Below are 16709 nucleotides of genomic sequence, written 5' to 3' on the forward strand. Positions count from 1 at the left end.
GCTACGGAGTTCGAACCCGGAATCTCCCGAAAACTAATTTCAAACATTACCGCCTGAGCCATCCTTCTCAGTTATAGCACTTATAATTAATAAGTTCGTATTGGAATTCATAAACTGGCTGTTCTCGAAGTGTGCATGCACGGCAATTTGCTCTCAAATATTTTGTATTTTATTTTAGCAAGATCTCTTGCTGAATATTTATAACGCATTTTTTACAGGTGAAATTATTACATTATTTTTAGAAAGCAAAAAAATGCAATGCTGGGTTTCTTTCTTTGTTGCTGCTGCAATTTAAAGCCTGGACAATACAGTCCCTTCGAAACTCTCATTCTTCTAATAAATCTTCGTTTCTATATCACTATATTATAAACAGCTGAGTTTTCCAGTAGTGTTAGTTATTTGCCGCTTGGATTGCTAGCTGTATGCGTACTAGGGTGGTCCTTAGCCTTATAGGTGGCTTGGGAAGACATGGCGCATTTGAATTAAAGTTTTAAACATTTTTGTAAGTTTTATATTCAACCAGAAGTGAAATTTTTGTAATTTTTTTGTGTTATCCTTCACTATTAATGTTTCTATTGTTCTTAAAAGTCTTCAAATTAAGTTGATTTCTTCACGTCTGAATATTGATGCCGATATTCGAATACAGTTTGCAGAATAATAAATTTTTTATATTTCCTTCTAGACTTCATCATTTCATAGTGTCAATATTTAATTTCAACTAAAACGTATTTATTTTAGACCAACTGTCCTGGAACTTCTTGAAAATTGGAATAACTGGTCCTTCAAAATAGTTTGAGAGATATGATGCCTACATGGTAAATAGAGAATATCTCTCTCCCTAATTTCTGTTCAAGTACCTAACACACAAGCACCTTGAAAACGACCTGTGTTAGCTGCCATTGTAACAAAATAGAGCGCTTATATGTTGTCAGTGATTTTCCATTCTTATAGTAATTGATACATTGCATCAGTTTGGTGTTGTCTGCTACCCGAAGCAATTACAAATATCCCTATTGTTTCATTGCACCGGAAGTTAAGATCACTGAAAGCCTATCTATTTGGTCCTTACCGATAACAGCCGGAAGCATTTTTTCATCCCAATGAATGGTGATCATATCTAAGCCAAGTTCATTGAATCTACCTTTCTTTCTTTAGTTTAGATTTAGAAGAAATTTACGTTCTTTTACAATGGTGATAATTTAAAGAGCATCAGCATGTGTAATATAGAAGAGATCATCTAGTTTTTTCAGAAATATTTGCTCTCGTTGTTTTTGAAGTTGAGATCTGCGTTTAGAACTCTTTTGTAGCACTTTCCATTCTTTATACAATGCTTCCCAGTTTTTCGACATTGTGTTGAAGCTTTCTTGTAGAAATTCGTTCTTTCTCCCAAAACACTTTCACTTCTTTCATAACCAGATGAGCACTAGAACGTAAGTTCAGTTTTTACTTTATGTATGTTGTAGAACAGTATTTTTAAAATCTGGCCATTAAAAGGCAATTTTGCACCCACTATTTGTGTCCCATCGTCTCCTAAGAAAAACAATGAATCAGACTTATTGTTTCCATCCTATTATTTTTTAATCATAAATGTTGAATCATATCAATCTGCATCACCATCTTAGCAGTACAACAGTGTAACAATGCATTACCAAATACATATTTGCCACAATCGGCGCTTCTTGGATAGGAGCCTCTCACTCAAAGCTATGCGATATGCATTCTCTTCATCTAATCTCACTCATCTAAATAGGCCTACACTTTTCTTCTAGTCGAGTAAACAGGAAATCTCTTTTTTTTTATATATATATTTTTTTAAGATAATTGAATTGTCACCCTTCAATCATGCACCCAAACACAAACAACCCTAAGTAGTAAATTCAACCTCTAATAAAAATCTCTATTCGGGAAAAGTGCTCTGCTGCCAATCTTCAGGAAAGATGCGCCACCATTTAACTTTGTCGGATCGACTTCAAACTTCACACGATTTTTATTTGTACTATATGTAATAACTTTAAGAGGTGTCCCAAAGAAAATTGGAAAGTTCAAACTTAAGGACCACCTTAATGCACAAGCATGTCTGTCTGACAGAAAAAGTGGTGAAGTAGTGTATAAATACCTTACTGTGATATTAGTTTCCAGTTACCTTACTGTGACATCAGACTCGTCTTTACTGTGAGCTGAGTAGTAATTATTTTGTTGGTTTAAGCTATATAAATAAAATTTTTGGCAGAAAACTTCCAAAATTTATTGATGAAGAGTTCATTTATTTGCTGTAAGTTTACGAAACTGGAGCCCTTCTTTTACTTTATTTCTGACGAGAAATAATCAGAAGGTTAATTGTAAGACATTTATTACCTATACCAACCAGAGATTTAACTAGAAGAATCAGCATGTTTATTACATTAAAAAATTGATATGATTTTGCTAATTACATAGTGTCTTGTGTTATTACAATTTCTTTGTCTGCAACAGCTAAGTCTTTTAATGTGTTCGGGATAGAATAGAATAGAATTTCTTTTATTTTTCAAGGTTGTACCTCTGGAGTCGTTGAGATCTCCCTTGCGAATTACAGTTCTTGGAAGTGACGCAAAGGAACACAGATATTTGGTCAAATATGGGGAAGATCTACGCCAAGATCAGAGACTCGAACAACTGTTCAATCTGATGAATAAGATTTTGAACCAGGATCCTAACTGTCGACATAGACGTCTGTCAATAACAACTTACCAAGTAAGTGATGTGCATTCATAGCTGATTTGTCTCTGGAAAAACAATAGAATGTTTGTGAATATATTGTTGTATACAAATAAAAAATGTTTGAGTATAGCTGGCATCAATATATGACACTCAAAGCAGTAGAATTTATTATTTTTCTTTTCTTTTCGTTTTTCTTTTTTTCTGGTAAAATTCTACGATCAGGTTTTCCTTTCTGGATCATATAATTGCACATTCCTGCTGTATGACTAACATTTGTCTGATCTCAAATGTTTTGTAATGTTAAGGATTGCGTGGCTTGTCGACTGTTGAATTAGGCTATATTTATCAGTGAAGGTCGTAGTCTTCATGGACGTAGTGGTGTAATTTTCATTTACGAAAAATGACTCAAAAGAAAAGTGTTTCGAATCTGAAAATAGTAGCGAGATCCAAAAATAAAACTAGTTTAGAAATGAAATCGAATGTTATTAGTTATTTCGAGATAGCAATATTGGACTGTGGATATAACCTGCAAATACTAAATTTCTTGTGCAGTGGTTAGATTTGTCTTTAATAAAATACACAAAAATAACATTTGGCAAAATTAGTAGTGGCTTAAATATTTAAATAAAATTCAATGAGGGTATAAAGGACGACATTTCTTGTAATATATAATTTTGTTTGAAGTTAATGACCTATAAAAATTCGTTTATAAGTAGGTCTTTAAGAATGGATTGTTGTTATAACATGAGTCTGTTATGATTTGACTACTAATGCTTCAGTAACAATGTTAGTTTTGGGGAAAGAATTAACAATAATCGAAGTTTTACTATACTGGAGCCAAGTTGCCATTACAGAATACTCTCTACATGATTATATTAAAGCTAGCATACGTGTGTTCAGAATATGATTTTGCTTACAGGTAAATATCATTAGTAGAAGTGTTAATAATGATACTGTGTCAGCTCAGCTGAAATTGCGTTCTATTTTCTAAATGTTATAAGTTTGAATAGCCGATAAATGCTGTTACGTGTGTTTCAGAATACCTGAAATATAGTTCGGCTTGTCTTTTGAAAATGTATCCATAAAATACTGTAATTGTGTGTACTTGCATTTTCACATACAGTATCCCTTTTTAGGTGGTGCCATTTACTAGTTTCGTTGGCATTATTCAGTGGGTTGATGGAACTCAGGGTGCCAAGGATCTAATTCTGAGCGTCCTCAGTCAAGATGAGAAAAATGATTAGTAAGTTGTACTACATGTGATATAGACGGTACAGTGTGGTCTATTATAATTTAAAGTTTAAGGAATTTAAGGAACTACCAGTATTTTTAAATTTTTGGCTAAATTAATGCACAGAGTGAATCAGAAAATTCTGATACATTTACATTCGCATCATACAGATAGAAAGATCACAAGAAAGGAGAATATGCTTATATCTTGGTAAGCAATTTGTATCTTGTAGAAGTCTGCAGTTCTGCCCTTACATTACATTTAAATTTGTTTAGTTTGTGAAGGATATGCTGGATAATTTTAAGTGAATTTTGTTGTTTAGCATCAATCTCGTTAAGTTCCTTCTTAGTGATTACATATCTTTTCCTGTTTAGTTTTTCCCCCAATATAGATCCAGTTTTTCTAAACCTTTTACTCATTTTCTTTAATCTCTTTGCATAACACGTACACATGTGTATTTCATGGGAAACAGTCTTTTCTCTTCTCTTACAGATTCTGTTTGTCAAAAGCAACATGATATAATACAATTTCTTAAATTAAACTTCACTCCTGCTTTTTGTTCCATGAGATTGGATAATAATATGTTGGTAGAGGAATCGAAGGTAACTGTTAAACAGTACTGGTACTAAAGCTTCGAACAACTTCATAGTACATCTTGTTTGATTTGTTGGTTATGGTACTTTCATTATTCATTATAGCAGGTGTATGCGTGTTTTATTATTTACTTTTATTATTTTTACTTGCTCATTATACAAAGTATAAAGAAAAATTATTGTGATTCTGGAGAAAATCGATTTCGAGATTTTCGCGGAAATACATGTTATCAGCATCCCTGATGAAGATGTGATTTTGGGCATTCCGTCTGTCTGTTTGTTAAAGACAAGTAGAAACCTGACTAGTTACAGAACTGCATTATTGGTGATGAACTACTGTCTATAATGTCACCTAATTTTTCAGTTGACCTATTCACACTTAGCTGTGGAATGCAAGACTAAAGAGTTATTTATCACCAAGGCACTCATATAGCCATCAAATCTGAAGATCAAGAGAAACAATAATATTTGAGTTACAAAATCTTATGTACTGAAAATGACAATAGTTTCGCTAAAAAGTCTTCTCTGTTCCAGAGTTGATAAGCAAAATTAACAAACTGAAGCCTATTGCAGATCGTCACTAACTTCATTACAATTGAGTTTTCATGTATTCATTAACATTCATTGTTATTTTGATATAAATTGTGTAGTATATTGTATGAGGTTTACATAAATCAATATCAGAGTTTTAAGGTTGTATATAGTAATTTCTGTCACCTGCGGTGTAAAATAATAAACCATACATGGTATGAAAGAGTAAGTCTTTGAGTTTTTAGAATACACACTACAAGTTCTCAATGTGAGCTCCCCTTGTACACAGCACACATTCAACCAGTGGTCGAGTTCTTTCCATACACTGAACATTTCTGCGTTTTAAGTCAATGGTGACACCGATCTTTGACTTATCTCCAGAGAAAGAAGTCACATGGCATGAGGTTGGGGAACTCTGGAGGCCATTGGAGTAAAGCCGTGTCGTTCCTCATCATGATGACTGATTCTGTGGTGGGGAATAACTTCATTCAGCCATTCCTGTACTTCGTTAAGAAAATGAGGTAGTACCAGGGATGGCCCGTCCTTATGTGCTACAGTGCTACAGCACAATGATAATTTTTGCTCAAATAATGTATTTGCAATACCACCATAGTATCTGATCTGTCATTTGACAATTTCCCGTGGTTATGTCCATGACTCGTTATAGAGTGTTTAGTTCTTCGGTCTTAGCTCTTTGGTGCCTCAGGGAGTACAATGTGCTACTCAAAAGTCTACATGAGAATGTAGACAATTAATGCGCATGTCCGAAGCTGAAATCACTGCCCTGATTGGCTATTTTTACGCGGGGAAGTGCTGTAGTCAGCTTCAGCACAACACAACTTGGAGATTGCAAAAGTAAAGCGTAACGAAAGAATGCTTGTTTGTGGAAGAACTCGGAACTATATACAATGTAGGCCTATTTGGTAATTCAAGTGTCCGACTGCTGCTGCCGTCTACCTGGTTTTGAGGTTCCTCCTGAGCCAGTCAGCAAGTGACGGAGAATGGAATCCCAGAAAACTGACCGTATAATTCAGAAAACTACTCACCGTTTCCAGTCTTTAAGCTATCTAGACGCAACAAAATTGTTAAACAGCAAATTTTTTGGCAATTTTTCGCATAGCCCAATTTTCCTGAACGTGAACTTGAAGTTGCTGTCAACAGCTATACTGCACTGAACAAAAGAGTGTTAAAGACACAACTTTGAGTTCTATACGGAACACCTGCCTTCCGGAATAGCCTATAGATGGAGCTGTTCAATTGTTACGATACATAGCCTCCAACAATTCACAGGATCCATTCTGTGAAATAACGAAGTTGTTAAATATTTTGGTTACAACACCAATGGCCACTGCTGAGCCAGAAAGATGTTTTTCTTGCTTAAAACGCATAAAAACGTTTTTAAGGAACACTATGTCCCAAGATCGCCTCACTGCTCTTACAACACTGTCAATAGAAAAGAGTATCATGTCCAAGATGAAGGGTTTAACACCAGGGTAATTGACAAGTTCTGCAGTAGGAAGGAACGTCGTATGGATTTCATATTTCGTCACTAGGCGAGTCTCAAATTAAGATAAATACATATAAGTGTATACAGTAGGCCGTATAGGAATTGTAGCACACTCATTTTGACCACCAGCCGCTACTGGGTAGTACACCATCTTGCTTTAAAATGATGTTCTGCAGTCCATCCTGCAGCTGAGGGAAGAGTCATTCTGGAGCATATCAAAATATGGAATTCCTGTAACAGTGTTTCCACAAATAAATGAAGGCTCCTAAACTTGTCATGCTGAAATTACATAGAAAATGTTAACTTTTGGAGAGTCCCTTTCGTATTCCAGTGTTTCTTGTGGATTCTCCATCCCCCAGATAGGGACATTATATGTATTCACTTTACCAAAAAGGTAAAATGTCGATACATCACTGAAAAGAACACTGCTTAGAAATATTTATCAGCCGTTGCTCTCTTATACATTTCAGTGTTCGTCACATGGTTTGCAGACTTCAGAACCTGTACCAGCTCCATATGATATGACTGCATTTGCATCTGCTTTCTTAACACCTTCCATACTGTCATCAGTGGTATTGCTAGTCTTTGGCTGGCTTGTCGTACATATTTTTTTAGGACTGTGTACAAAAGCCATTCTGATTCTTTCGACTTTCTCATCTGACATACACAGTCATCCTGTACTCTTCCCCTTACACAGGCACCCCATAGTCTCGAACAGGTTATATCATTGCTGAATGTTATTGTCAGAAGGAGGATCACATCGAAATTGACATCGAAATGTCTGCTGGACTGTAATTACTGAATTGCACTTCGGATGCTGCAGAAAACAGAAAGCTCTAGTTATTTTTGTTTCGTGACAGGTTGAGGTAACAACTTTTTACGCGTGAATTAAAAAATTCCTTTTAAGTCCACAGCTGCTTTTTCACTATATGTGGGATATAAATGTTGAATTTGGTATTCCCAAGAAACTAGTTTGATTAATTAAAAGTGTCTTGGTGAAATGTACAATAGAGTCCGTATATGCCAGTTTCTATATGAAACTTTTCCAATTCACTGTGGGCTAAAGAAAGAAGATGCACTATCACCTTTACTTTTTAACTTTGCTCTAGAACAGTCATTCTTTTTAGCGCATGGCGGTGCATTCCCCTCCATTTACCACCTCCACGCAATGTGACGTAAGTAGAGGGCACGCCAGCAGTCGCGGACTGCAGTCTATCATTCACATCGTGCATCATTGCATTTGGTGTAATAACAATCTGTGGCATTGCTTGAACATGTCCAGTGTTCTGTTTTACGTCAAGTGGGAGGAAAAATTATTTTTTGTGCTTCATGAAGGTAAACCATATTGTTTAATATGTTCTAAAACGTTGATGCACTATCAAAGTACAATATCAACCGACATTTCAGGAGTAGCCATTCCCAAGAATATGGTACTTGTCTGTCAGGTACACAACAGAAAAGAAAACTCCACGAACTAAAGGAGACTTTCTATAGTAGCAAAACACGTGGCCAGCAGGGAATTTCACCCATCAATAGTCTGCGTGTTAGCTATTGAGCTGCGAAACTGATAGCTGAAAACAGCAAGCCCTTTTCAGATGGAGAATTTGCAAAAAACTTAATTGTAACCGTAGCAGAGGAGATTTGTCCCAGTATGATCAATTCATTTAAAACACTTAGCCTAGGAAGAACTGCAATAGTGTCCAGAATAGCAGAAATGAGCTCCAACATAGAAGACCAATTAAGATCTATGATAAAAAGTCTTACGTGGTATGCATTGGCCTTAGACGAGTGCACTGATATTAAGCATACAGCACAATTAGCTATATTTCTTATGGCCGGTTTGTCCAAGTATTGTTAGAACACTTAACGACTGTTAAACCTTCAACAGTTTGTTAAATACAGTTTTTCCATTTGTTCAACACCAGTTTGGCTTAACAGATTCTTAACCGTTTGTTAACTTTAAATGTAGGATTTCAGGCCATTAACTCATTTAACAAACAGTTAAACATGGCGGATAACACCACAGCTGTTCAGACAAAAGTTGTGAAAATAACATGTAATGTTTCTCTTTGAGGAATGTTTAGAGTATGGGCCGGTTTCACCAAGCTTCAGTAAATCAGTCCAAATGAAACATTAACTAGTACTGAACATTAAAATATTTACACGAGTACGTTTACATGTGCGCTGTCTCCGTAGACTTCAAGCTGTGCAGCTATATGTGCCTCGTCGCGCTGGTTACGTCATGATTCCCGGATGGAGCAGTCAGCAGCGAGTTGGCTTGCCATCCCAGAGGCCCGTGTTCGATTCTCGGCGATAACTTTTTCTTTTTTTAACGTAACTAATTTTTATACATGTTACCTTTCTTCATTTTTTAAATTTTGTGTAGTGGAACGAATTATTTCGCAACTCTGACTCCACTAGGAGAATTTTAAAAAACTCTTGGGAGATCAATTTTCTTCCCGAAATAAAACAAAGATAAACAAACAAATTAAAGAAAAATAAAAGAAATACACATGTGGATCTAATACATTGTCCACATGCCACCGGCGTCTATCACTGCCTGGCATTTTCGGGGCATTTAGTCCACCAGATCGCGGAAATAGTTCTGGTCCTTAGCGAAATCATCCCAGGTAGCCAGAACTTGATCCCAAAACTGATCTGGATTTTGAGGTGGGATGTTTCGATATTTATCAATCCTCCTCTTTTTCATGCTTTTCCGTGAACCGTCTTTGAACGTTTATGGCGGTGTAAGCGGGGTGATTATCCTGCTGGAAAATTAAATTTCCATTGGAAAGAAAACGATTATAAATTCCAAGAATCCAGCTCTTTCGCTTCTGTTTTAAAGCCAGTGCAAACATATCTTATCGCTAGCTATAATATAATTCTAATAAATGAAAGTTAATATACCAATTAAGTTTTGTTATGTTTGAATGCACATTATGTATTAATTTACTAATATTTCTTAGGTACCGGTATGTAGTTATAATAATCACTTTCATGTCTTAAAATAAAACTCAGTTGTATGTTACTCAGTTGTTTCAGCTTTGTCTCAGTCGTTTTTATGATATTCTAACCTATGATCAGTTTCTTCTAAAATTTTGAGTACCGGTACCACGATCTTCGTGATGCGGTATCTTTTGTGAATTTTTGTGTCATTCAAATTTTCAAAATGATCGGTTTTTAAATGGTTAACATTATCTCCATTTGACTCTTAATTTTCGAGCAGTTCCAGATAGAACAATTCTGCGTCGAAACGTTCCGCCATTTTATATTGCAACTAATGAATAATTAAAAATTTCTTTCTTTCTTTCTTTCTTTCTCTCAGTTTAACCTCTCCCTTCTAGGTACATTTACACGACCCACGCCATCCGGGCCTTACAGGGCCACGACCTCTCGGGAGAGGAATTACTATGGATCACATACATACTTTTTTGACCACACAAGGACATGGAGGGCCTCCCCGGATGAGGGATCAGCTCTATGCCAGGGCCACCTCCGATACAACACAAACATTTAAGATATTACACAGCATTCACTCATACATATGAAAGGATTAAGTGAAGGATTGCCGTCCATGGCCGGACTTTCAAGAGGTACAATCCCGGCATTTGCCTGGAAATAACTGAGGAAACCATGGAAAACCTTAATTAGGATTGCCGGCCCCTGGGTAATTAAAAATTTAAAGACGGAAATTTCTATCACTAAATTTAATGATAGTTTTACTGGTTCGTTAGGCTAAAGATGCTTGGTGAGATATAAAAATGATTTAATGAACCAGTAAATACATTAATGAATCATTAAAACCTTAATGAAGCTTTGTGAAACCGGCCTTAAGACTGGTAATATATAATTTAAAAGATATTTTGGAATATTAATATAGGGAAGATAATCTTTATAAGTCAACTGATTATCTTACTGACGCTTATTTCGATGCTGAGCTGTTATCCATTTAATATTGAGAAAATGTGCGATCTCAACGTGGCATGAAATTGAAGTAAGATTTGAATATCCTACAAACAGAAATAGGCCACTTGTTCCAATTCACCAGCTACTATTATCTCTAGATTCTATGTTACTGGCTCTTTAACTATAGCCGATGTCAATAGTATTTCAAAATATGCAGTGAGTAAATAATAAAATGTTTCAGCAGCAATTGCTTCTTTACATATAATTTATACATGGACCTGAATTAGAGAATCTTATATGATACGGAATTCTCCTCGGGGTTTTGTGTACAGTTGACTACACACACATTCGTGTAATTATTGTCACCTGGTGGTCATAATGCTGAGATTTTTCTAAACAGAAATTCATATTTAGCATTATAAAATATAATCATACTTATAATAATAATTATTATTATTCAATAGTAGTCAATGGAACTTTCATTTATCAACTCTCTGTAATGTATGAATCATGTCTACTGTAACAGGTTACGATTTTACACATGTTTCATGACTTACTCTACAGTACAGAATTTAAATAATATCAGCCAATAAGAAGTTGTCTTATATATGCAAAATCATTACCAACTGCTGTTGAGTGGTTAGAATAGTATTAACGACAGTTAAAGTTAAGTGTTGGTTATTTTAAACAAAATTATGTTGGAAAAATGGAAAACATCTTAACGAAATGTTGAAAATAAACCAGCTGTTAATTTAACATTTGTTAAGCCAAATTAAACATTACTTGGAAAAACTGGCCATTAGAGGAATAGAATAGACAATGAATTAAATGTATTTGAAGAATTCCTGGATCTAGTACCCATAAAGGGACACACGTCAGATGAAGATATTTTTGAGGCATTGTACATGGTTGCTTGCAAGTATGAGTTATCGTGGGAGAAATTGGTATCCTTAACAACGGACGGAGCACCCTCTATGATAGGTCACTCTCGTGGATTGATGGGTCTGTATTATTCACAGAGAAGCACTATGTGCAAATTAGGAAACGTAATGTCAGTAGTGGTGAAAGCTGTTAATTAATTACAGCTAATTCACTGTGGCATCGACAATTTCAAGTATATTTACACGCCATATGTTGTGATTATGACGATTTAACTTACTACTCCCAAGTCCGTTGGCTATGCAGGGGTAATATGCGTCATCGCTTCTACAATATCCATGCGAAAGTAGACTCCTTCTTAAAGGAGCACAATATTGCCATCTCCGGAATAATAGCAAAGTGGATTATAAGTTATAATTTATAACGGATTTGTGTGATCATTTAAATTGGTTAAATACCGTGTTACAAGGGAAAAATCACTCCATCGTGGATATGACAGATGCCATTAAGTCCTTTATGGGTATACTAAAGCTATGGTTGCATCAGCTGCAGAAGGCAGAATTATATCGTTTTCCACATCTCTAATCATAGTAAACCAAAAAGTTCATGTAATTACGAAATACCAACCTGTTCTGGAAATGTTTTTTTCTGAGTTTGAAACCAGGTTTCATGACATCAATGATAAGAATGTGGAAATGTTAATATTTGAAAATCCATTTGCAGTCAAACCAGAAGAAGCTCCACTAAACTGTCAGCTAGAGAGCATTGACATGCAGAATAATACATGGATACGAAGCAGTGGAAAACTAGGGATAGAATTATGGAGACTAATTGATAAAGATGTGTATCCTAATCTGAAGAATCTCCCTTCTCGTATGTTAGCCACGTTTGAAGGAACCTATGTCTGCGAGCAGTTCTTCTCAGTTATGAATAACAGTAAGAACAACAGAAGATCAAGGATAAGTGATTCTAACCTAATTGCAACATTGCGTGTAAGTGTTAGTGAATTACAGCCCGATATTGACCTGTTTGTAGGTGCAAAGACCTTCAAATCACTATCAGAGAAACAGAATAATTGTATTGATATGCTGTAGTATTAATATTGTTGTACAGTAGAATCCCTCTTATCTGGCATCAAAGGGACCAGGCTACTTCTGGATACGAGATTATGCCGGATAATTGAATAAATACTGGAACATACAAGAAAAAAAGTTCGTATTTCATGGTGCCAAAATATTGAAACTGTAGCCGTGTGAAGCTAATTTCTCTGTCACTTGCTCATAACTGAATAAACATAAAAAATGTGTGGATTTTCCTTCTTAAAACACATCACACAACACAAATAATATTTTAGGTTAGAATATTCACTGAAAATTAAAGTTCGTGCAAGGCAACACTGACGGCCCGAACAATTAAATAAACATAAAAGCTGTGTGGATTTTCTTTATTAAAACACATTACACAACGCAAATAATACACTAATTTTAGGTTCGAATATTCACTGAAAATGAAAGTTCGTGCGAACTTCCTAATGTGCCAAAACTGATGGCCCAGACTATGGCATTGTGGCAGATTTAAACTTTTTTTCCCAGCCAAAAGTGCCATTGTTTGGGTGCTGGTTACGAGGGATTTTACTGTATTTCATTCGCGTACTACAATTAATACACTCAAAGTTTGTAAACATTATTACGATTCGTATATGACATTGAGTGTCCACCATTGAACCCATTCCTTGTAGCATAGCTGGTGACGTCAGAGCAGGTACAGTACCTGGGAGGTACTGGTGGGGGAAGCCTGGGCATTTCTATTTCTCCTTTATCGACACCACTACTGTAGAATATGCCTTTAGGAAAGTTCAGGATAACAGACATGATTTGGAATTGAATGTTTACATCAGCTGCTTGTCTGTGCAGATGACGTGAATATCTTAGGAGAAAATCCACAAATTATTAGGGAAAACACGGGAATTTTACTTGAAGCAAGTAAAGAGATAGGTTTAGAAGTAAATCCAGAAAAGATAAAGTATATGATTATGTCTCGTGACCAGAACATAGTACGAAATAGAAATATAAAAATTGGAAATTTATCCTCTGGAAAGGCGGAAAAGTTCAAATACCTTGGAGCAACAGTAACAAATATAAATGACACTCGGGGGGGGGGGGGGGGGGATTAAACTCAGAATAAATGTGGGAAATGCCTGCTATTATTAGGTGAGAAGCTTTTATCATTCAGTCTGCTGTCAAAAAATTTGAAATTTGGAATTTATAAAACAGTTGTATTACCGGTTGTTCTGTATGGTTGTGAAACTTGGACTTTGAGAGAGGAATAGAGGCTAAGAGTGTTCGAGAATAAGGTGCTTAGGAAAGTATTTCTAGCTAAGAGAGATGAAGTTACAGGAGAATGGGAAAAGTTACAAAACGTAAAACTGCATGCATTGTATGCTTCACCTCACGTAATTAGGACTATTAAATCCAGATGTTTGAGATGGGCAGGGCATGTAGCACGTTTGGAAGAATTCAGAAATGCATATACAGTGTTAGTTGGGAGGCCAAAGGGAAAAAGACCTTTGGGGAGGCCGAGACGTAAATGGGAGGATAATATAAAATTGATTTGAGGGAGGGGGATTGATGGTAGAGACTGGATTAATCTTGCTCAGGATAGGGACCAATGGCGAGCTTATGTGAGGATGGCAGTGAACCTCTGGGTTCCTTAAAAGCCATTTGTAAGGAAGTGGGATATAAATGCCTTTTGTTGCTTATATAGCCATTTAAACCAATAAAACTCTGTTATTCTTTTGTGTACAGTTTGTATATCCTACAAAAATCATGTAAAGAACAGCTTAGTTATTAGTTGTTTTTCATACTAAACTTAATGATAAACAGATCAATGGAAATTAATGCTGTAACTCTGGAAAGTCTGGTAAGGCTGAGATCATCGTGTTAACTATCTGGAAAACGAGGAATGAGGGTGACCTCTAATGAATACAGATGAATGGATAATAAAGTTGATAAATCGCAGCCTAAGAAAATACAGTAGTGTTAAACAATATGGTTATGTGAGTGTATTATTCCAATAAATTTTCAAGAATTCGAAGATAGTGTTGTTTCATGCTGACTAAAACATTCAGAATCCCACAACATGTAATGCAAACAGCTTATGTTATGAGCTCCTATTATATCGATATCTGTAATCATTGAGTTGAATTAGTGACCATAATGATTAATCATTGTCTGAAGACTCGTTACATTATTTAGATCAGTGAAATATTTTAATTGATTTTGATAAGCTTTTAAATTATGAAAATTCCTCACATTTTCCTTCAGTACTATAATTATATCACATATATCAATTTTGTCTACCTTTTGTGTATGACTGAGTTACTAATGATGCTTAAACTGTTCATTTTAATGATGTATGCATTGTGAGTGCTATAGTGTCTGGTGCAAGAGGACTCTATTATAGCCTGTAGCCAGGCTATATAAACTGATTGTGCAAACTGAAATCTGGTTTCGTTCATGTGGTATGCTCGTGTTAAGGGATCCACTCATCTTTGGCATGTAGTACTTGAGTATACAGGATGAAAGGGGTATAACTGCATTAATTTGAACTAGTAATAGATATCGATAAAATTAGTAGATAAGTCGAATAATTGTTTCTCGATTTATAATGGTTATGGAAAAAGTCCGAGTTTCTATTGAGAGATTGGAAGTGGATACATTGCAACAGCACAATACTTTATTTACAGCTGCGGAAGTACGAAGCCTAATGCCTAGGTTAGTGTGCTTTCTAAAGACGAAAATTCATACTTCCTCTGTTATTTTTACGAATAAATTAAACAGACCGGAATACTTTAAGATAACCTTGCAATTCATAATGAACAAATATAAGTAGGCTAAGTCTTTCAACATCAGTAGACCTGTTTTATTAAGAATTTGTGAATAACAAAAAACAGTAACATTTATTAAGATATCCATACTTTCAGCAGAATTACACTGCACTTGAACTTGGACAATTATTAATTCTGTGCAGAACAAATAAGAAAATAAAATAAACTTTATAACACATAAAGGCAGGCTAGTAACTGCAACCCTCATTTCTACAGGCTGGAATCACACATCCAGGCTCTAACACTCGTTGTTACAACAACAAACGTTCTCTGATTTGGCATTCTTCTCTTAGGAAATCTCATCTGATACAGCCTTACTGATTCATGAGAATTCTGTCTTGATTCCCCATAAATTAAAAGCATATTATCTAGGTACTCACGATAGTAAAGTTTGGCATTGTCCTTAATTGACTTCACCTTTAGAATTCTACGAAAAGACAGGCATAAAACTTTCAACTAATGAGATACAACGTTGGAATGCAGATAACAGTGTACACTTTCTGAGCAACTCTTAAGTGCAGCGATGCCAGATTTCCCTGAAGATTCCATCACATTGTAAATGCGTTTTTAATGAGTTAATTTTGTACATTATTACACAAATGAAGCATTTTTCGAAGAAATGACAAAGAGATATTTTTCTTCGGCTTGTTCTTCGTGTTGATATCTTATCACTCATACTTTTCAGTATCCAATAGTTTTAGCATAAATGGGATTCAAACTTCAGACACAATTTATTTTCTTTCGGCTAAACTGTTATTCAAATACCAAAATGACATTTGACTTTTTGGTTACTTACAACCTAAAGAGTCTGTTCTTAAAATTAATGCAGTTAACCTCTTCACCCTGAATGTACTTTACATTCCATTATTTGTTACATTTTGCATTGTAAACTGTATTTTCAGTGAAGGGGCCAGTGAGAAACATTGGGAATGGATTTCTAAATCAGTACGTAAAAAAAGTGCAAATTTCAGAGAAATGTATGGAGGAGCATACATGAAGTACTCTCGGGGTGACACCATTGCTGAATTCAGAAAGAAAGTAAACATGGTTCCTTGGGATGTAATGAGGTAAGTTAGATTTCTGAAAACTTGATTTACTTGGGCTTTTGTTCATATGCGCAAAATTTATTTTCCAGTAACAGGATATCAAGTTACAAATATTTAATTTCCGTTTGCTGTTTAGTTCCTTGCCGTTTTATTGTTTCTAGACTACTGTTAACATTTAAACTTCAGAATCAACATGTAGGTTAATGAAACTCAACTTGCTATCCATTTGACTCTAATATATTCCTGGGTTGTTATCCACATTGCTTTATACAACTTACTATAGCTCCTCTGAGTTGAAAAATAACTAGTACACGTGTGGTGACTGTGTTGTTTTTCTAGACCTATTTTCAAATACCGTATTTACCCAAATTAATATAAGATGACCTCGAATATAGGACAGTCCCTAGTTTCCAATTGTAATTTTCTTAAGGCA

General features: G+C 35.3%; 1 protein-coding gene across 7 annotated transcripts in view; it reads left to right on the forward strand.

Moving 5' to 3' along the window:
* The window catches only part of LOC138705841 (DNA-dependent protein kinase catalytic subunit-like), a 290093-nt gene that overhangs the window by 260980 nt on the left and 12404 nt on the right, over positions 1-16709 (forward strand). For all 7 annotated transcript variants that reach the window (XM_069834521.1, XM_069834522.1, XM_069834520.1 and 4 more), the window contains 3 exons: positions 2530-2730; positions 3834-3940; positions 16133-16297. In XM_069834521.1, the coding sequence (XP_069690622.1) occupies positions 2530-2730; positions 3834-3940; positions 16133-16297 (473 nt within the window). The remainder of the gene's footprint in view (positions 1-2529; positions 2731-3833; positions 3941-16132; positions 16298-16709) is intronic.

This window comes from Periplaneta americana, chromosome 9 (genome assembly GCF_040183065.1).
Source record: "Periplaneta americana isolate PAMFEO1 chromosome 9, P.americana_PAMFEO1_priV1, whole genome shotgun sequence".
Taxonomy (NCBI): domain Eukaryota; kingdom Metazoa; phylum Arthropoda; class Insecta; order Blattodea; family Blattidae; genus Periplaneta; species Periplaneta americana.